Below are 22,779 nucleotides of genomic sequence, written 5' to 3'. Positions count from 1 at the left end.
TCAACTTTCACTAAAAGGGCAGAATATAAAGGCATTCATTTCACTGACCTGCTGAGCGGCTTCCCAATGTGTCCACAGGACCAAGTCACAAGATTAAGACAAAAGTGAACTGAATAAGCAAAGGAGGAGGTTCTCTACGGTTGGCAGATTAAGAGGGGCTGATAGAACAGACACTGCCCTTTCAACTACTGTGTCCATGTCAGAGCCCTGGAAACTCCGGCAGGTTGCTGCTTTTGGAGGAAAGGTTTAGGTCAGTGACGCGGCTGCTGCTTCTGAGAGATGGAGAGGAAAGACATGTTTCTCTCAGCAGTAACAGTGCCTTCTCCATCCCTCCCAGTTCTCTGGTGGCAGCAAAGGCATCCAACTCAGTTCTCCAGGACTCCTTTCTCAGATCAGTGACCAGTCTTCTCCTCCTCCTGATCCTCAGACAACTATTATCATGGCAGAAACAGCTCGGTCCTAGTTACTTTCCAGCCCCTCAATCTTTAGGCAACAGATGGCTCTGGAAGTATTGATGTGTGAAGTGTTTTCATGCACCTTAACAACTGCCTTAATTATGCAACACTGCCATTAGGACTGGACAGATGATTTAGATCTGAGTATCTGAACTGCTTCATCATTCAGTGGTCTAATCTGACACTCAGAACCTGGCAGCTCCAGGAACAGGGATGTTTCCTGAGATAATGTCAAGTCCTAGTTGTCAGAAACCTTCCGTTTTTAAAAAGCTTATATCCATGGCTGAGAAATTCCCAACAATAACTTTCAGATGTGAATTTCCCTGTAGTAAATACAATGGACAATTAAAAAAGGTGCAGTTGGGGCACTCTATGTTTGTCCATTAAGACTTGAAGAACTCTAAACACTAACTAACAGATAGGAGTTTGCAGGTACAGTTGTAGGTGCAGTGGTGAAACAGGGAAAACATCACAGTGTGAAAGTGAGAAAATAAAACACGAGCTGCTGGGAGGATAAATGGAATGGTAAAAAAGAAGTGCTAAAGGAAAATAATACAACAAAGCACAACATTACCACAGGGTGAGCACACTCAAGAAACATCATCCCCAGTCAAGTACTTACAAGTAATAGGAGTAGGAATATGCATTTCTTCTAAATATCGACAGCCAGTTAGGTGGACAAAATATCCAAAAGAGAAAAACAAAGCAAAACACAATTAGATTTACACCAACTCTAGTATTTCTTTCAGCATACAAAGTATCTTATTGCCTCTTGAATTGAGTCACTTTTTTTCCTACACCTTTTTCAGGAGCTGGAGACAAGAAACACAGGTTGTGTTTCCAGATCTGCTACTGGCTTGTGTAGCCATGAATAAATCCCCTCACATCTTTCTTCCTTAACTTTGTCATGTCAATGACACGGATGATGAGACTTACCTTTGCCTGTAAAATTCTTTGAGGGTTTTTTTTTTGAATGCAAAGAAATATGCAAGAGCTATTGATGCAAATAACAATAAATAGGAAAGTGACAATGTAAGAACACCACAATATTGGAATATTTAGACAATGAGAAAATTGTGTAATGACAAATCAAGCTTCATCAAACTTTAAAATGCAAATACTTCATTAACAACTCAAGCATCACTGCATATTTTTAGATGATCATTGGGGTATGCATTAGCTTCCTGCGTCACTGTGATTAAGCATCTTTTATTACAGTTTTTCAACAATACAATTCAGAACATTTTCATGTATTTTTTGAGCAGTGTCACAGAACGAGCCTTGGCAATCAGTTATACCTTAAGAGGCGATGTCTTCACTTTTATAACTGGAAAAGAGCTGCTCTGAAAGGGCTGTTTCACAACACATCTAGCACGTTGTTACAGATTAACAGTGAGGCACAACAGCAGCCGTGGTCAAGAGAAGGATGAAAATATAAACACAAACTTCAACCTACTGCACAGCTTTAAAATTTCATCCTCAGATACACTATTAACACCAGGAAGTATAAATGCAGGGTCCAAGTGCTCACTGCGATGTTTGCTCTGAACAGCACTTTCACAAGTACACATGGAAACAGGACTCAGCGCAGTTACCCTCTGTCCACAATCATGTTCTTTGCTGTGCACTCTCTGGGAAGGGAACACTGATTTATAGATGGTCAAGTGGATTACCCTGAAATGATCTGTCTTGCTTGGTGGTTGCCTTTGCTATAAACCTGAAATTCTGTCCAGATTCCTGATACATGCCAAGTTATTGGAATTATACCGATTCCAAGGTACACCTGTATTCTACGTGCCATAACACCACTTAAGGTATAGTGATCGCCACTGAGCTTAACTGTGAATTTCTGAGCTTCTCTGAACTTCTATGCAAGGGATGTGAAAAACAAGAGCCTACACAGCAGAACACTCCAAAATTATTATTCCCTTCATTAAACGCCACCCCGATACACCAGTGCGAGGTTTCACACAACGCTATCAACTGCAATTGTTCTGTTGAAAGTTACTGCTGTGCTTTCTGCTTTTCTCATGTCTCAGCCGGGGGATATATGTGATCACACAAGACTCTTAGAGTTCTCATTAAAAAGCTGCATGTCCCTCAAGGCTACAGAAAAAAAGCTCAGAAAGATTTCTTCTGTAACAACAGGAAATAAAGGGAGACAAACAATAGAAGGATTCTGTTTTGGAATTGGACAGGTCATTTCAGCTCAAATTCTCCCAGAATATGCAAGCTAAAATAAGGATTTCCTAAGGAATATTTCAAAACTAACTGTTAAAATTGGTCAGAGTTACAGATTGCTAAAAACATGACCTGATCCTACAATGTATCACACAACCTGAAAGCCCTGCCTGACATCCACCTAAAAAAGGGACACAGAAGGGACTTGGGTCACTGAATGTGCAAATATCCCTATAGTGATTCTATCCAACAGCCTGGGCATGTTCTGCTCAAGAGGCATTTGGGTTTTATTTAATTAGTTTAAGGTAACAACCTAAATCCTAAGCCAGAATAAGGAGCTGAATTTTCATAGAAGGAACTAATCCCAGACCCTACATAGCCTCAAATCTCCTTTTTTGCAACCAACAGCACTTTAAAGAACTTATTTACAGTGCACCCATGACAGGCTGTCTGATCCTATTTATTCAGTCTTATACTTAAAGGGGTCAGTGGAGGCTTTGTATGCTCAACTGCACAAGCCTGAAAAGTGTCACATTCTTCACTCCAGGGAAATGCAAGTCAGAATTACACCAGGGTTAAAACTGTCCAGACAAAAATCAGAACTGACCAAAATCCAATCCTCTTGGGGGGGGGCAAAGCCAAAGGGTATTTGCTCCAGAAAAGAAGTTTACAAATGTCTTTTTTTTTTTCCTCATTTCAGCATGTTGTTACTAATCAGTCCTGTATTATTTATTACAGTACAATATTTAACTAATATTAAGTATAAACAAACTAAGTTCATTAGAGAATTAGCAATGTTTTGATACAATAAAAATGAGGCATTTCAACTCGCGCATCTGTTAATGAAAGAAAGTGCAACTGCCTTAAGTGGGCAAATGTGCTCATGTAGACATTAATCACCATCTGTAAATCACCAGGCTAAATTATGTTGCAGCAATTTGTACATCCATGTACATATGATGATATTAGAGCTGCAAACATATAACTCATGTAAGCTACTGGGTTCCCAAAAGCAAGAAAACAAATTTATCACTGGTTTTGATATTAGATACTGTAAGACATTCATGTTTAAACTGGAAATTTATATACACACACACAACTTTTACATAGATATATAAATACAGAGACTTTAAGCACCTCTAGAGTTCAATGAAAACGTTTAGATAACAAATGTAAAGTCAAATCCAAAATTTCCATTGCAAAACCATTCTGGCTGGCTTAATTTCTCTTCACATATGTAACTAAAACCTACAAAACATTGGCAGCCCCTTCAAAATTTGCCAATCATTAGAGTTTTTGTAGTATGGTGTATGGAAACTACAAGCAACAGGGCAACACTTGCTCAGGCCTTATACATATATGGTTCAAAAAAGTATGCTGATTGATGATCCATATAATCCTAACCTCAAACTGAAGCCTGCATTCTCTTAGTGTTTAGATCTCTTCTAATCTCTCTTCTTCCTTTGCTCTTTGCACTGATCAACAAAATGCTTCATTCAGGAAATCCACTATTGTGCCTATTACCAATGAACTATCATGTCCTGGACCATGAACAAATGTCACTGTGATATTTTCCAGCTCCATTTGAAGAAAAAGCCTCGAGTTTTTCTAATTAAATTATTTTTCAGCACTGTCAGGAATACAGTAGTCTGTACAGCGAGGCGTTAGGCTTATCAAACTGAAAAGGAGAATTCCTTTTAAAGTAAGGTTAATGCAAAATTCGAATGCAGGAGGTTAAGCGCGTAACATTTCTGTTTGTAAAATAGAAAGAGAACTTTGTTGTTAAACTGTTCTCTCAGACAAGTGTGAATTTTCAGCTGTGTTCCTCCAGAAGTTCAGATCAATCTGTGGTCCAAAGCGGTCTTTCCTTCTATAAAAGCTGGTCCCAGTCCGCTTTAGTTTACAAATGAAATGAGCCTGGTAGGCTTAAGTTCATCTTCAGGGAACACTTATCCATATGGAGCTCCAAGCCTCAATTGGACATGACTGGTGATGCCCATTCAAGGGAGACCCAGAACCAATGCCATCAGCAGGTTTCTCAGTGATGCTGGAGGTGTGCTACGCAGATCTAGAGAAGGCAACCCTCCAAAAACGCTCTGCACTCTTACAGTTTCCAAAGGGGAGAAGATTTTAAAGTCGATGAGCCAGTTTACATCTTACAATAACGAGTATTCCAGTGGGTAATCTTGCAGATGACAGTAAACAGGCAGAGAGAGATACTGACTGCAGTGATTTTGCCTGCGTGCACTTGGAGGGGGGTGGGAAACAGAGCATCTACACTGGCTTGGGAATTTCTGTATCCAGCAAATGGGTCCTCAGACTCCAGCCCCTAGAACCTGCTTTGCCTTATGAGTATTTTTGGTCCTTTATTTGTCTATGTTTCTCTATCTGTGACACATAAGCTTAAAGTGCAGCACTCAAGAAAGTCAAAACATCCTGAGAATCAAATGTTAAAAAGTTGGATCTTGATAGAATTCTCCATCATTTACTTAACTGAGTTAAGCATGTATCACAAAAATAAAGCTAGAATTCAATAATTTTCTACACATGCTAATTAAATTATATGATAGTCTCCATGTTTCCTCCTGACATCTAATAAAAGTTTGTTATATTATGCATGAAACGTGTAAAGTCCTTTTAAAAATAAAAACCTTTGAAGGATTCCTACATATTGATAACCCGGCCTTCTGCCAGTTTTGCAGTTTTCACTGGAAGACAGAAGATTAAGCAAAGATGTTAAATCACTGATACGTATCCAGACATCTCGACATCAATGCATTCATCAGAATGAGAATGATGATTTCTTCTGCAGGGTTTGGAGAAAAAAAAAAATCACTTGCCCATGATTCAAAACCTGAGAAATATCCGAATCATTTTCAAATTTATACAAAAAACCATATTGGCAGCAATCACAGTGTTTAACAGCCGAAGTCCCCCATTTACATTTTGAAAGATATGGTGGAATGTTTGGGAATATGAGTTTGATGTCTGAAATTTGAGAAAATACAGAGAGATTAAGAGTATCACCTCCTCTTTAGTATATAAAGTATAATTCCTCATGAGAGCATCCTTGCCTCTCTGACTTAATCCTTGGCAGGCTACACCACTGAAAAACTGTCCTCAAGTAGGAATTTCCCTGTTATCATGAAAAACATTGTTTGTTTTCAGTCCAGTGATATACATGACTTATAACAATAATACATTCTGGGACAGAAATGCTATCAGCTTCTAATAGCTTATGAAATACACCAGGATGCTCAGGTGTGGCATCACTCGGACAGCTTTCCTTACAAGTTTTACCTGCTGAAAATAGTTGAAAATAAAATTTTTTAAGGAACATTTAGGAAGTGGATGAATACTGAGCGTGAAATAAACCAGAAACCCAGCTCAATCCTTCTGAAGCTCTTTTTCTGTTTTTTTGTTGGAGGCATCAAGGTTTTTCTTCTTCTTATGAACGGAAAAGCTTCCAGGAGACTGGAATCAGTGACATCTGCACTGTGTGGGTTTAACATTGAACGAAAGCACCGTAGGTGTGACTATAAAACACACATTTGTCTATAAAATCTGGAATTTTTGCACACAATGAAAGTTGGATTAGATGTCTAGACTGATGAGACCTTCAGTTAGTGCAATAGGAACTCGCAGTAGTCAGTGCATAAGTGATTGGTTTGCATATGTAATGCTGGCTACACCCTAGACTGGGGCTTGCCACGCTACCTAGGTCCTGTTTCATTTAGAATCAAATTACTGTTGAAGAGTAGGGCTCACTTCAGAAATGTGACTGGTAAAAATATAATACCTACATACAAATATATATTATATATAAGTGTACATATATATACACAAAATGCATCCTTTTCTCAAGTAAACCTCTTGCTTAGTAGTTTTCTAAATTGATAGATGTGGGGCTTCGAATAGTAGCAACAACAGCAGTCCACTTCAAACTGCAAATGGTCTAAAGAATATCACACAAAATGAACTGTTTGAACAAATTTCATTACCATATATGTTTCTCCCTAATTTCATTCCCCTGCAAACTAAAGCTAACTCTCTCTGGAAGATTCTAACTCTCAGCAAGCTGTAATATTCCAGCTAAACATTGGTTGCAAAGAAATCGCTGCATGAAAACATTTTTCATCAAGTCTCACTTGGGAATAAGACCTTTGACCACATTAATTTAAGATGCTGCTTTTCTTGACTGTTAAGGAAGAACTCTTGTCTTCTATGAGAACTCTGTTGTACTATGTGCACGGACTCCCACGCTCATTTACATTGCCTCATTATTGCCTTGTGCTTCTCCATGCATTTTCATGCACTATTCATTCTCATTAATTATCAATTAGTTATCATTAACTTATTGCAGTAACAACCATTCTTTTGTTGCTCATGTATTATAACATCTGCCAGAACAGGTATCGTCTCTAGGACTACAACTTCTTAGTAGCAGCATTACATAAATAAGTATTAACTGCTCCTTCTGTAATATAATAGAACATTTTATCTCTACCAAATTTATTCTTTTTGAAGTAGCAATGCTCTAGGTAGAAGGTCCAAGATGAAAGCAAAGCAGAACCTTACCTTCTCTTGATGGTAAGCATTGCTCCCAAGAGAATAATAACAAACATCAGAAGACCAGCTATAACTCCAGCCATTTTCACCGTGCTGTCAACTTGTTTTTCTGGTTCCACTGCATTGGAATTCTGGGTGGAAGCTCCTTAAAAGACGGAGAGGGAGGAAGGAGGAGATAAAAAGATGATTTGCAGAAAAATCATGCAATGATCCACTTTAAATATTCATTCGAAAGCCTAACAACTTATTTGCTATCAAATTGCAATAGACGATTGTCCATCTAGCAAAATCTGCCTTTAATAAGGGCTAATGGCAGACAATTCAGAGCAGTAATAGGGTGTAAAATCCCACTGTAACGCAACTGACTCTATATTTCACCACATTATACTGTAATAGGGAATTTACTCTTCTGAAGCACTCAGCATGCACCCAGAAGGAGGAGAATTAATAGCAGTTATAATTCTCTTTTCCAGCAGCTTAAGTGGAGGTGCAACCCTTACTCATCAAGATAACAAATATAAAAGTTTGCAATAACAGATCCCATAATACTACTCACAGAAACATTTTTTTCTTCAAAAATCAGTACACATTTGTATTTCTCACTACACTGCAGTCCTCGGTTTTGTAAACATATAGTTACAATTACACACGTAATAAGCATTAATCCAGCGCACAGAGCAACCAACACATCACCTAATATATTCCATGCGTGACAAGTTCTCCAGGTCAGGTAAAACAACATGATTTCTTCTTATTTAGTCTTTGGAGTTGCCATGATTCAAATAGGCTTACTAAATAAGCCTAACTTTACTATTTCCCTGATATACTTAACTACTCCTAAAACTAACGGAATTGCATTTGATGAAGTCAAATGAATTCATGTTGCATAAGATCACAATCACTTCTTGGACTTCATCTTTGTTGTTGGAGTCAGTCAAGTCTTCCTCTACAGCTTAAACAAGGTAAGAAAAGGGAATCAAAGGTGAAAGCAGAGTGCTGTCATCAGAAGACCGTCATGTTTTGCTCTTTTAAACTACTCTGTGTTGCTGACCTTCAGAAAAAGCTGAATCACTTCTCTTCGTGAAGTCACTTGCTTGGGGAGATAATATTCAATGGAGGCCACACGTTAGTGAGACAGTAGAAAGCGTCACTGGGTTATTCTTTTCCCCATTTCCCACATGTTAAACTGCATATGCTTTAAAAGATCCCTGTCCACAAGGATGAGTCCCAACGTTTCCCACGACCTAATCATAGAACTGAATATAAGGCTTCTTGATATGTTCTGAATAATAGCTGATGGGCTCCCAGGGATGAGGATCTGATCTTGACTAAAGCGCTATGTTCTCCTCTCATTGTACCCTGAGCACAACATATAGAACAATAACACAAGGAATGCAAAACAACAAAACTCACCACATGCCGTGATAAAAGTATGATTTCGGTTTTCCTACAGCTAAGCTGTTAATCTAGTTTACCACAGCAAAACACAATATTTACCAAGCAAAAATGCTGGCTGCTTGAAACACATGGAATTTTCAGCTTTTTGTCACTGACAACTCTATTGCTCTGCTGCATCCACAGATTTCCACATTCAGCTAAGAGCTCACTGGTAACTTCTGTGTATACATGTCTGAAATACATTAATGGAACTCTTGAGAGTGAAAATAATGTATTGGTTGCATATTTTCATCTTTACATGACAACGTCTCGCAATGTTGGATCAAATCTGCCCAAGAGGTGAGCTATGTGCTGTCATACGAGCAATCTCAACACTGTTACACAACAAAGTAAATGATATAGGTATAATTTTTGCCTGAAAATAGCTAAAACTCTATTTGTTTGAAGTTGAAGTACTCAAAAGTACTCCAAATTATCCTTCCCTTCATTTGCAGTTACTCCTAAGACTCTAAATAATAAAAAACCATTCTCCAACACCTACCACAAACAGCACAGTCAGACACCCTCCAATTTTGTACCATCTGAATACCCTCACGGATTTCGAGCCACGTTAAAAAGAATTAAGAATGTGCTGTCAACTCCATCCTCTAATCCACTAGATCGTTTTGATTTTGCCAGGCTGTTGCTTGTTCCTACAGGCAATGTGTGGTCAGTGTATTTTTATTTGATATTTCTCATTCCATTGCAGATTACTAGAGTTCTGGAAAGAGAATAAAGGTTTATTATCCATCCTGACACCTACACACTGTGGTGACTGATTCACTTGAATCTTCTATGTAACTTTTCTATCTAACTTGGCAAAGGCCAACAATTCCTTTAGGCTACTAGTCCAACCATTTGTAAGTTGTCTCAGCTAATAGCCCTTAAGAATTGATAATATGACAGTGTCGATAAATTCTTGGGTCTTGGATTTTTAAAGCTTTGCAGTGAAACATTACTGCAAAAGTCCTTTGTTTTTCTGCCTTTCTGTTGTATTTTCCTTGTAGATGCCTGAATCTGCTACGGTTGGTGATACTCCCACCTGCACCACCACCAGCTGTAGAGAAGGAGAATGTCTCTGTACTGGTTGAAGGAGGTTTGTGAGCTGTTACTGTGCTTGCAGAGATTACTCCTGCTGCTCCTGAGAGTAATATTGTTCTCAAATTCAGTCGTGTTTCTCTCCTGTACCAGCATGCAGGCAAATCTGAAACCCTCTGCACACAGAGGCCCATAAAAACTGCTCAGATGGCCATTTCATACAAATGTCTTCAAACACACTTGGAGAGCTCTGCACTACTGTACTTGAGGGGCCACCCTTTTCCTTCTGAAAAACAATGTTTATATACTGCTGACGTTAAAAGGGAAAGAAAATAAACTATAACCATATTTTCTACTGGTAACTTCCACCACACTTCCTGGAATAAATTGTTCCTCATAACCGAAGCTGGATACTGGAATAATAGGATAAAGAACAGGTCACCACTGTTATTACTGTGTGTATTTCTGCGGCAGCCAGAGCCTCCGCTAAGGCCAGGACCCCATTACTCCGTACCAACACGAAGTAGGACAATTTTCTGCCCTAAGTTTACTTTCTTAATAAGGAAGGCAATTGATAGAAGACAGTGCCAGAGAAGTGAGGATTGTTGGTTCCTTGACTCCCCATCTCTGCATTATCGACTAAACTACGGTACTGCTTTCAGAAATATACATTCATATACTGTACAAAATGTTTTCCCAGAAGCTTGACCAGTGGCTTGAATTTTTCACAGGACCAGCATTCACGCAGCACTCCATTTCACATTCATAACTCTTCTAAGATTTTAGGCCTTCCTTATCAATGTAATTGACTTTGCTTTTTCAACCCCTTTCACGTTCCCCAGAGATCCAGCACTTTGCAGTTAGGCACAACACACTACATGGAGCACATTCATGGGAGATGCTGTTCTGGAGATGCTGCGAAGATGCAAAGACAGAGGGGCAAAGGGTTTTTTTGCAAGAGTCACCTGCCTCATCAGCCTACGAGAAGTCAAATTTACAGTTCATCAAACACTGATTTTTTTTTCTAGCAGCACAGTCATAGGCACTCAAGTTCTAATCTGGTTCTACTGCTGTAGATTTATAGATATCTCGACTAGATCAGTAAGGTCCAATTGCTGGAAGCATGATTGCATATTGTGCCAGCTCCTTGCAGCCTTCAACCTTTGAATCCTCCTTGCTTCAGATCATGATTACAGCTACAGCTCTGCAGTGGTTCATAACTTCAGGGCAAGAATTTTGAAATTAAAGATTAATTTTAGTGTAGAGGGCTGTGATTTGTATTCTAGATTTAAATATTCTAAAGATTTCTTTAGTTGAAAGTGTTTCTGTCCACAAATAAGCGATAACATGTTTACAGGTATAAACTAAAGAGGGGCAGATTTAGACTAGACACTAGGAAGATTTTCTTCACCATGAGAGTGGTGAGGCCCTGGCATAGGTTGCCCAGAGAGGTTGTGGCTGCCCCATCCCTGGAGGTGTTCCAGGCCAGGTTGGATGGGGCTTGGAGCAACCGGATCCAGTGGGAGGTGTCTGTGCCAATGGCAGGGGGATTGGAACTGGATGATCTTTAAGGTCTCTTCCAACTCAAACTATTCTATGATTAGGTACTATAAGCTGAGAAATGGTATGCAAGTGATTTCAACAGCCTTAAACTTAAGTTTTTGCCAGTCATAACTAAAGAAAACCTTCTCAAAAGGCCAAGAAAGTAAAAAAATCATCCACTTAGCAGCAAGCATCCATACGTAGCACTATACACTTCCAGAGAGATGTTCCTATGTATTTCAAATCCTCTCAATGTTTATGCAAAGTAATAATGTTATTTACTTTACAGATCTGGAAAGATTAAGGATACGCCTTTGGCATCACAGGCATCCAACAGCAGAGCTGTGACTGACGTTTCTGAACTGACACCCCGTGGCAATTTCATCAGACCACGCAACCTTTCACAGATGGGGACAGGAGGGATGGGGTGGGACAGAGGGAGAAACAACAACAGCAGCTAAGTGAAAGATAACGTGGCAATCTTTCACCCGGCTATTTATGCACAGATATGTTATTTGAAAACAATAAGCTACCAGATATAAAGTGACCTTCTTTGAGGAGGTGACACACTGAAGAGCATCCAGGAAAGAATGATTATTGAGTGCATATAGCTAAGTAGGACAAATAATATGAGTTTCTTCAACAAAGCCTATTTCACAAAATATAATTTGAAATGTTCTTTATTTAAACAGCAATTACAATATTGCATTTCAAAAATGTAACTGACAGGAAAAAGAATTCTAAAGAGCCATAGGCAGGAGGAAAAGAAGGGTATTTTGTGAGATTTCAAACTGGCAAGGCAAAAATAATAAAATCTGGCGATGGAAGTGGTACCACAACCACCAGTAGCCACATCATTGCATAGGAGAGAGAAGCGTCCAGCACCATAACTGGAGGAGAAGAGAAAGCAACCCAAATGGCTTTAAGGACAGTTGGGTCAAATATGCAGAGGCAAGAAAAGGTCAGCACAAGTGTAAATAAGAGGGACAAAATTAAAGTAGCAACACAAGTAATGGGATTTTCACCACACACAGATGACAGGAAAGAACCAGAAAGGGGATAAGTCAGCCTGGTAAAGACTAGGTTTGGTTCCAAATTTGTAACACCTAAGAATACCACTTCTTCAGATGGAAAATCAATCTTGAGACAAAAAAAATAATCTAAAAAATTATTTCAAAGCATTATTTAACTCTCCAAATTAATGGAAAATAATGGGTTCAAAGTTATTATGAGTTGAAAAGAGCTGCTCAGTCAGAGTAATTTCTTTTTAGAACATAATGGTGAGGCAACACACTGAATGTAAAATTTCCTAATACACCTAGAGGCTTATTTTCAAAAGTCAGTTACTCTCAAATCACTTGTAAACATGATTTCCTTTTCTTTTTTTTTTCCCCCTCTAACAGTGCTTTCTGTGTGAGTGGCCTACAAATGATTAAAGCATCCCTGCATGTAGAAATGTTTTCCCTTATGTTTTCAGATCCTGATTATATCTATATCTCTGAAACACAGTCTCCAATATCCGAGGGCAGGCAGTTACCTGTAAGAATGATAACACTGAGATAAACTGGAAGGACATAGTTTCATATCTTGATCTGAAATACATTTTAGCCAGCACTGCCCAACAATAGCCCTGTGCATTAGCTGGATTGTGGAAGACAGACTGGTTTGTAGCCGTCAGCAGTGTGTACCAGAGCACTGGGACTAAGAAAAGCTGACACAGGATGCCGATGCATCTGTGTACCATAAACCACCAAACAGCTCACCAAATCTGAAAGACACATTCCACTTTGGCTCTTTGTTGTCATTCATTGAAAAAATGAACACTACCAACAGTATCACTACGCAGAACATCACTACGCCAATTTTCCGCCTCCAGTCATTGAAGGCTGCAGACAGCACACAGGGCTTAATAACACAATGAGACATTCTCATTTCTTTCAAAAACCGCTAAAGGAACGGAAAGAATGAAGAGAGCCAAAAGCTTTCAACCATATTGAAGGTGGAGAGAGCAGCAAAACACAGTAGTCCTGCAGAGAAACACAGAGCAGAATTTATATGAGGGATTATCAGGCATACAAGTTGAATCTGGAGGAGGATAAGGGTAAACACACAGTGAGGAATCAAGATTAGTATTACTAAGCTGAATGAGAATTAAAAAATAGCAGTAAGAGAATAATTGATTCTGGAGATTCCAGGCAAATCCACAAAAAAGGCTTGTTTTTTTCCCCTCTCTTTTCAGAACAGAAGCACTTAATTTGTGCTAAAGGGAGATGCACGGCCTCTGAGAATGAGAACGTTTATTACAGATATTCAAAAGAAGAGCTCACGTAAAGAACAGCTGCTGTGATGCGATGGTTCAGACAGCGATAGGATGTTTCCATTTTAACTCTTTGCTTTTGTGGAGCTATTTAGAAACTAGCTTTAAATTATAAAAATGGAAAAGAAATAGAATCCCCATCACCACAAGTTCAAATTTACAGGTGAGACTTAATTTTTATGTAGTCTTAAACAAACACAGGGAGATCAATCTTTTGACTGATACAGGCACAAACTTCGCAGTTTATGACAATGCTATGGATGTGCAATAGATACGTCACACACTGCAAACAAAAACTAATTAACCTTTGCACCAGTCAGTCACCTCTAAGCAGTTATACTGCTCTCGTCATGGTTATTGTTTAAAATCTACAGCCACACCAGCGGCAGAAATTACAAACCCAGTGAACCATACGCAGGGGTGGGTATAAAATGAAGACTGAAATAAGGGAACCTCTGGAGCCCGCCTGGTCAAAGGTGCTTTAAGTACCAGGGTGGCCTACAAAAAACCGTGCCCAGAAAGACTTCACCCTTAAGCTGACTGAGTCGCATGCAAAGGAGGATACTCACCATTTTACAGTGAAAAGGCAGTCATACGGCCAATGCACAAGGGACCCTGCGCATACACGTCCTACGTGTGCTGCATAAAGCAGTGGGAAACTTTCTGTACTTTGCCAAGCTGAAGCAGCACTTTCAGGCATGTCCTGAATGAAGATTTTTCTTTTCCTCTACAGTGGTATGATGAAACAGTCTCTTTCACACACACCTCTCTTGTGACATTGTCACATATCCTAATGCTACCACAGAGTTTTCAAAATGCCCGGTTCCTAGTTGTGACGCTAATGCACTAATAATAACCCTGTTTCTGAACATCGGATCATTGAAAAATCTGCTTAAGGAAACCGAGGCACAATGTATTTGTAATAACCTTAGGGTTGTCATGCCCTTAGAACTGCTATTTAGGGACAGTGACAATGATAATCTGTTTATCATGAACTTTTTAAGTGGGAGACTCATAGAAATATATAAACATAGAATAGTTTGGGTTGGAAAGAACCTTAAAGATTATCCAGTTCCAACCCGATGGCAGGGACACCTTCCACTGGCGTAGGCTGCCCAAGGCCCATCCAACCTGGCCTTGAACACCTCCAGGGATGGGGCAGCCACAGCTTCCCTGGGCAACCTGGGCCAGTGTCTCACCACTCTCATGGTGAAGAAATTGCTCCTTATGTCTAGTCTAAACCTGTCCCCCTCCAGTTTATACCCATTGCCCCTAGTAATATTGTTGTTTTCAACAATACTGTAGTAATATTGTTGTTTACAAGCCTTTGTAAACAGTCCCTCCTCAGCTTTTTTGTAGCCCCCTTCTTTCTGCTAACTTTCCTGCCAAAGAGAGGAGAAAAAAAACCACACTGAAAAACACACAAGTCTTCCTGTGTTGGTCCTAGTGTTAAAATTAAACAAAAAAAATCCTTCTGATTTGAACTTCACTCTAGATTTAATGGCTTTAATGTCCAACTACTGTTTGGTTTTGTTTTTATTTTTTTTTTTAAATTTCCCCTCCTATGACTACTGATTTATCTGCAAACAAAGAAGAACCTCCCAGCCACAGCCACAACACGTGGCCAACCGCACCCCTTCACACCGGGCGCGTGTTGTAAGAGTACAACGGCCTCCGTAGCTCTCCAAGTAAATCCATGACTGCTTTGATTCCAGGAGTTGGCTCACACAGCGATAATCAATTTTATTCTGTTTTCTCTAAAGACTCTTCTTTTCTGAAGCAAGTCAGTGCATCCCAGCAGTGGATGCTTTGAATTACAGGAGGCATTTTCAGTCTACTGTTGCCATCCCAAATTTTCCCCTAAATACTTTGTCTCTCCAGCCTCTCCCCTTCCACTGCTTATTTTAGTCGGAAGCCCAAGATTAGGGTCTGTCAGCACAGCAGAGCTCTAGAGTACACAACGTCCTCTAGAAACTGGGCTGAGGTTATCAAACTTGGTTCAGTTTTGTACCACGTTCTTCACTAATTTGAAGTCAGTTAGTTAGTTCCATGAGTGGGAACCCCTTAAAATCAACATTTTAAATACCTCAAAGTAAGTCTTGATACCAAATTTGGTGAAAATAATGATGTTTGCTGGGTTAAGTGGGCATTCAAATGCCAAGAAGTTTGAATTCTTTTCCCAAGGGGGAATATTTTCCAGTAAGAACAACATAAATGTGACTGTTATTAATTGTTAGTTATAGTGATACATAAACTTGTGCTAAAAAATAACTTCTAGAAGGCAGAGATTTGTTCAAGGGAAAAGAAAAAAAAACCCAAACATTTTCTGTGCATTCTACTTAAGTAGCGTGATAAAACCCTCTGAAATAAACAGCACAAAACAGAATAAACCTGTCAAAGCAATAACATTCTAGTGTATCAGAAGACAAAGTGCAATAACAAACAGATTTGAAGTGGGATTAGATCTGTTTAAAAAATGCATTATCTGTCTACAAAACCAGAATATATTTTAGAAAATAACACAGCCCTCTAAAATGAATCCAAGCGAGTAAGAGCTATTAAATGAGCAGTTTTCATATGCTGCAAAGTGTGTGTGAACAGTAAGAATTTTTTTCCCTCCTCATTTTCTTAATTTCTTTTTTTTTGTTGTTTTTTGCAGCCTCACCCACATGATTTCACTGTTCACCTTTCAGACTCAGGTTCATTTCTGAGGTCTCAAGATTGTTAAGCACTCAGCTCCCAGGAAGCTCACTTTTCCAGTGCTGATGCACCACAAAAAAAGTAGGATCATTTCTCTCAATCTTGAAGGCTTTTGAACTTCACAGCAATCCTGGTATGTTTTTGCTCCTGTATCATTACAGCTGCTCTGATGTGCAGTCAAAATAATGCTTAAGTGAGGAAGTCATAGCTGGATGGAATTATAAATTATAAGCGTGCAGCAGTGGGAGAGGAGTATTCCTACAGAGATTTAACCCATCCCAAAATGGAGAAACCAAACTTCCTTTCTACCCCCTCCTTTCCCATTAATCACATATAACTATCACATCTAAATAAGTCATTCTATGCACATCAGACTAAAGTAGAAGAAACTATTTCCATTAGCTGAAGGAATTTCTACTCTATAGTTGAGTTTTCTGGAGCAAAGTCACGGTATTGGTCCCAGCATTATAAACAACGAGGCACGTTTATGACATACAGACCTTCAAGTTCACACTGACGGAAACTGCCACCCCCTTAAGAAGTTCTGAACCTCCTCACTAGTGATTTGTGGATGGCTTGACACACTACTACTGAGGCTCAATTCTGTAAGGTCTCTGATTCTAGCAGAAGCTCCTATGCAGAGGACCCGCAGAACCTAGTTTGTATTTTCCTACCATTGTTTCTCACAGTAGGACTCAGCTGCGTAAGAATAATAATCATCCCAAGAGAATGCCATTAGCTACTTTAATTGAAAGATGCAAGGTCATCTCCATGCATGCTCAGGGAGATGTTCAGCCTGTGCAGAGGGCCAGCAAGGGATCCATGGGGCAATTCAATCAGGATCAAGTGCTCCTATGAAGACTTAGGTGGTGGTTGGACCTCCAGCTGACCCTCTGTGCAGGCGTACATCCAGTTCAGTGCATAAGGAGTGCCACGTAAGGGATGCCCCCTTTATACTTCAGTCAGAACAACTGTAAAAGTATTACCCCATGCAAACCAAATGTGAAACAAGAAGTCGTAAAGCTGCTCAGAATTCTGGAAGTTTGAACAGTTTTCCTTTTCCTGAACTGATAATCACCTGTGCTCAAGAGGCTGGGCGGGTTTCGCGTGGTCACCTGTTGCCTACCTATTACTGCTAAGAACAAGGAAAATCGTTCCCAGGCAGCATGCACAAGAAAAAAAAAAAAGGAAAAAAAAATAAAAATGTGCCTCATAACGATTATTAAAGTTCCATTCTTTCATTTGTAAGAACTCACATTTTAAAGAAAGAAGAAACGAGTATCGGGAGATAAGGAATCATTAATGAGCCCTCTGCCTTGGTTTCAATTACATTATGAAATTAATTTAATGCACTTTAAGAATACAAGAGGTAATCGCTCTCTCTTGGTAAGAGGTTGCAATTTTCTCTAATAAAGCGTCAATACAAATATGTTGCTTTAAGACATTGAGAACAAGTCAGTTAATTCAGAAAGAATGGGACATATTAAAACAAATGCTATCAAGAAAGCCAAATGCAAAACTAATAAACTGGCTGAATTAAAATTGTATGGCAGAGAGCTGGCAAATCGGAGTTTAATTAGGAACTTATTTTTAAAGAGTGTTTTATGCTAATGATATGCATGCAAGTGACTAATGATGTGAAAGACAACATTACTCCAGTAATTTAAAAAGAGGAGTAGCCCATGTGAGGAGAGATGTTTATGGCTGGAAGTGCTAAGAAATCTGAGACCGATGAACCTAAAATACATACATAGATACAAAAGGTTAATAACGCTTGTGGATTTAAAGCATGCTGGCAGAAGTGAAATGGCTACACAGACTGGACAAACGCAGAGAGCTTTCTGATGGGTTGCCAAATGTTACCACAGCAAAGGCTGACGATGAGTCCCTGCCACTGGCCATTTCCACTGCTATCAGAAAACTCTTATACTGAGACACCAGGTGGAAAGAAACGAGCTTAAAAGATGTGCTTGTCTGAGTGGGTTATCAACCAGCTTTGCTTTGGAGGATTCACTACTGGTGTCATGACCTAGTGCTGTGAAATGCTGACTCCTCCCTCCGTATTGTAATAGACCAATACGCAAAGATTTGAGAAATCTTTCTTGCGACCACAAAAATCAAGTTAATCTAAACAGGAGCAGCATGCAGAAAATCATGGAATCATAGAATCATAAAATGGTTTGAGTCAGAATGGACGTTAAAGATCATCCAGTTCCAACTCCCTTGCCACGGGCAGGGACTCTGTGCAGAAGAGTGCACTACCAGGAGAGACAAGAAGCAGCTCCTGCGTAGAGCTAAATGGAACTAAAAAGGGGTTGATCTGAACAGTCTATTTCTTTCTAGATGTGGAGAAAACTGGGAAATCTCCAAAACTCTCTTTAATGGACTAAAACACTTTTTTAAAGAGTTGTCTACTTTCATTTCCTTGGTTTTGAGGCAATGGGACATAGAAAGTAAATTGCCTCCCAGACTGAAGTAGCGACAGTGGAACAGCCTCATGCGTCTCTCAAGTAATTAAAGCTACTCAGCTTCTGAACAGGTGCCTTGCAGCAACACCCAAGATGTGTTATAATCCCCCAGTAACACACTGCCTAACACATTTTATTGCCTAATTACTCCCACATTCATGTTTAGTGCCCTTGTTAATCCAGTACTTCAAGAGAATACTTGCTTTGCTTAAACATGTCTTGATCCTAATCTTCCTGTCATTGGTGTAAATCAGAACTCATTTCACTAACACTAATAGAGCTACTGCAGTGTCAAATGTCTACAAATGGAAAAATTAAGCCCGTTTCCCAAAATGAACATTTAGTCTGGCACTGGCAGCACGTATTTATTTTCTGTCATCCAAACTAAACGCTCATATGCTTTTTCTCTGGTACCAACTCAAAGAAGAGCTTTTACACTGTCAAGGCTGAGATTAGCCCCGTCTCCAAAAAAAGTCTTTGTTTTCCCTAATTATTATCAAAGACATCACAGTGGTGTCTTTGCTAGCAGCTCTGATGATTTTGGTTCAAGGTAGACTATAGGTTAGCTCAGTCTATCCTCAGAAACTCAGCAATGCAAATAAAGGCGAACACAGGGCAATGCCATTAAAGATAATCGATATAACGAGTAGACAGAAGACAGGACAGACACGGTAGGTCATCCAGAGCATCCCAGCTATCAGTCTTTGATCAGGTCACAATGTTCCATGAGTGTCTCTGTCTGCTGAACAGAGCAGAGAGAGGGCAGATATGACACCTCCCTGCAGGGGATGGGATGTGGAGTGTCTGAGTCCTATTCATGTGGAGTCAATGTACAGAGGGTATTTAGCCCCATGACATATGGAAATCTGAAAGTATGGGAAAGCTTCAAACCACAGAACTGCATTGTTCAGCTCTTGCTCAGCTGCTCGCACTTCACAGGTGCCAACAATGGAAGATACTGTTATGTTATCAAGACTACATGTGCACTTGTGCTGCCTTCTTGCTTGCAACCTGCAGGCATCCTTTGAAGAGCTAAAACTGCATAAAATTAGCCACAACTGTGCATATTCCAGTGTCCTTGTTAATGGTCAGGCACTGAGAAACACATTGCAACTCAGAGTGAGGACAAGTGTCAGAAAAAAGGGGGGGGGGGAAGTATTTCTACAGAGATTTCCACACTCCACTTGTAGAAATAAGATATCTGGCTGTAAATCAAAAGTGATACCCACTGAGACAGCAAGAATAAACACTAGAGCTACCATCATTTCTTGTCCTTTTCCATTCATGTCATTCAAGAAAAATCCTAAAGAATAAGGTAACCAAAAAGCAGTGGCTGTAGGCATCCTCCAGCTCTACCCGTCTCTTTTATGTATCTTATCAAATTAATATTAGGAAGAGATTATTTTTGAGAAAGATGAACAGAATGAGGGTAGGTTATTGACTATTCCCGGTGACCTATCAGGTTAATGAAAATTACATCAGTTAGCAGACGTTAACTCAAGGTCAAACACGTGACACTTCTCTGAAGTACCCAAATTAGACAGTGCAAATCAAAAGGTCATGCAAGAATGGGACTTTTCAAGCTATACAAGTTTTTATTTTATTTTGAATAGTGACAAAGCAAGCATCTTTCTTCCTAGCATGACAATATTTTTCCACTGACTCCAGAAAATGACTGAAATGGAAGAAACTACAGACTCGCAAAAATGAATTAATGCAGTTTCTTTGATCTCATGAACAGACATCAGTCGTCCTCTGGTGAAACCGTGGGTAGACTCATTTCACCCAGACTTGTCTTACCCAAGCCTGTTCTTTCTCTTTCTACCACCAGAAAGCCACAATAAGATAACTGGAATGGTCACGCCACTACCAGCTGGAAAAACTGAGGGGGGAGGTGGGGAGACTGAGACACACAGAATGTTTGTAACCCAGAGGAATGAATTAAAGACTTTTATGAGGAACTTTTAGAAAGGAAAGCAAAAAGAGGATATGGGGAGCATCAAAACCACACATGAAAAGGAGAAAGGGGAGAAATGGCTGATCCTCTTCAGCTTTCAGTGGTGACACAACTGTCTACAGTCCCACCAGTTTGCATTTCAGATCTCAACAGTGAAAACAGCCGCACGAGTGTGAACTTCATGCAGCACCTGCCACGCTAGTGCATGGCTTTCCATAACGGACTGGGGGATGTCTACACATAAAGGTGGAAAAAGTCCTCTTCTGCTACCCAACAGCTGTTAGCCAGGGCTTCTTTGAGCCCTCCCAACTCCTCTGCAAGTGCAGATGCAGAAGTAATCAGGCTAAAGTACCCAGAAGTAATTATCTTCTGTTACTGCCACAAGACAGAGAAGAGTGGAAAGAATGGGAAAAAAAAAATGCCTCAAAGGAAAAAGGGTCATATGTTCCTGCCAATTTTTGTTCAACCCTGGAAGGACTCCACAGGCAATAATACAATTATTTCACATTACAGCAAAGCAACAAGAGCACATGATGCAAGCTTGAGTTTTGGAAATAGAGAGCTACCTATAGTATCGCCCATGGCAATTACTCTATCATTTCCTTACAGCTCATTTTGAGACTAGGACATGTGTTGAGGAAGCCTATTTACAGCTACTCCTCTGTCGGTGTTACAAGTAAATTGGTTGGTAACACCTTTGCTGGCAAAGTAGCCTCTGACGTGATTTTGAAGTCCTTAGAAGACTTTAAAGCATCTCTAAACTCCAAGAAGGAACTAAGACATCATTGTCATTGGTCTCTCCAGAGCTACAACTTGTGAAGCAACCCAGGAATAGGAGCATTGCATCTTAACAAGATTTGTCTGCTCAGTCTAGTCTATTTGATTTATCGGTTTAGTCAATTCTGAACTAACTGCAATGAAAATATGGAGCTTACTCGACTCTGTTGAACTATACCATGAAAATAGTACAATACAAGAATTGTTTCCCACTGTGTTCAAAGTCAGTCTTATACAATATCTCCTCTTACTTGTCGATACAGTCGTGGAGATAACAAAGTTAATAGGAAGCTTTTTCAGTGACATTCTGCCAATAGCAAGAATAGTCCTCAGGACAGGAAAGCTGTCAACAGAATAAGGGAAAGGAGGAACCACAGAGAGACTCCGTCTGAAAAACATAACGGAGTCCACACATACAGTGAAGCGGTTCTGGAAACTGTTGTTTGACCTTTGTCATCTTCCTTGGAGAATAAAAAAAGGGGCTTATTCTTTGAACAGTAACTGTAATCAAGTTGCGTCACCACTGCAGCTTTCACATTACTGGCATTGTGCTTTGCAGGAAAAGGAGACCCACATACCTTTTGTCGCCAGGCGGACACAGTTGATTTTTGTTTCCTGAAAAATAAAAATAAATAAAAATGAAAAAGGAAAACATCAAGGCGCATAATTTGCCCCATTTACAATAAACGTACATTCCTTTAGAAAGGTACCAAAACAAATAAGCATTTTTCCTTGCACTTCATCTCTGAAAATACCACCAACTGTTTTAGCTGCAGCAAACACTCCGGACTAATGGACTTGCAACTGTTGAGAAGTTAAGAATAACAATATGTTTTTCCACACTGATGTGTGAGCGATCAGTCCCCTGCAACTGCCCGATCAGCTAATAGAATTTACCAGTTAAATGACCTGGTCTGTAATAGGCAGATAAGCCTTGGGTCAAAAGTACATGCAACTGTACATCTAATTTTCATGCACCATTACTGCAAATTTTGCAAATTGGGTATTTATTTAAACACATGGCAAACAGACACCAAAGTAGGCATTTGAATATTTCAGCTCTCTGATATGTATGTGAAGCAAAACCGCACGCTGTATGGCTAGCTCTGCCAAATGAGCTATTCAAACACAACCCACATCACTGCAGTGTTTCATTGCAGAGCTGGGCTAAAACCCAACGCCTTTTGTTCAATTTTACCTCAGAGCTGCTGATCTGCATAAACAGGAGTTTGGATCAGAACAGCAATGTTATATTTGGCTTAACTAACAGCTCAAACTCGGCAGCCTTCTCAGGCCACCTCTGTTGAAAACATCCTTTCTGGTGTCCCCAGCTCCTCA

General features: G+C 39.7%; 1 protein-coding gene across 10 annotated transcripts in view; it reads right to left on the bottom strand.

Annotated features, from left to right (window-relative positions):
- Window positions 1–22,779, bottom strand: part of PTPRT (protein tyrosine phosphatase receptor type T) — a 452,370-nt gene that overhangs the window by 63,312 nt on the left and 366,279 nt on the right. For 4 of the 10 annotated variants that reach the window (XM_054081441.1, XM_054081448.1, XM_054081450.1 and 1 more), the window contains exons 13-16: window positions 22,020–22,056; window positions 17,318–17,374; window positions 7,215–7,350; window positions 1,078–1,107 (exon numbers count right to left, since the gene is read on the bottom strand). In XM_054081441.1, coding sequence (XP_053937416.1) covers window positions 1,078–1,107; window positions 7,215–7,350; window positions 17,318–17,374; window positions 22,020–22,056 — 260 coding nt within the window. The remainder of the gene's footprint in view (window positions 1–1,077; window positions 1,108–7,214; window positions 7,351–17,317; window positions 17,375–22,019; window positions 22,057–22,779) is intronic. The other 6 variants (XM_054081447.1, XM_054081449.1, XM_054081451.1 and 3 more) reach the window with 3 other exon arrangements.

Source organism: Cuculus canorus, chromosome 16 (genome assembly GCF_017976375.1).
Source record: "Cuculus canorus isolate bCucCan1 chromosome 16, bCucCan1.pri, whole genome shotgun sequence".
Lineage (NCBI taxonomy): Eukaryota > Metazoa > Chordata > Aves > Cuculiformes > Cuculidae > Cuculus > Cuculus canorus.
This window is presented reverse-complemented; position numbering and strand designations above follow the sequence as displayed.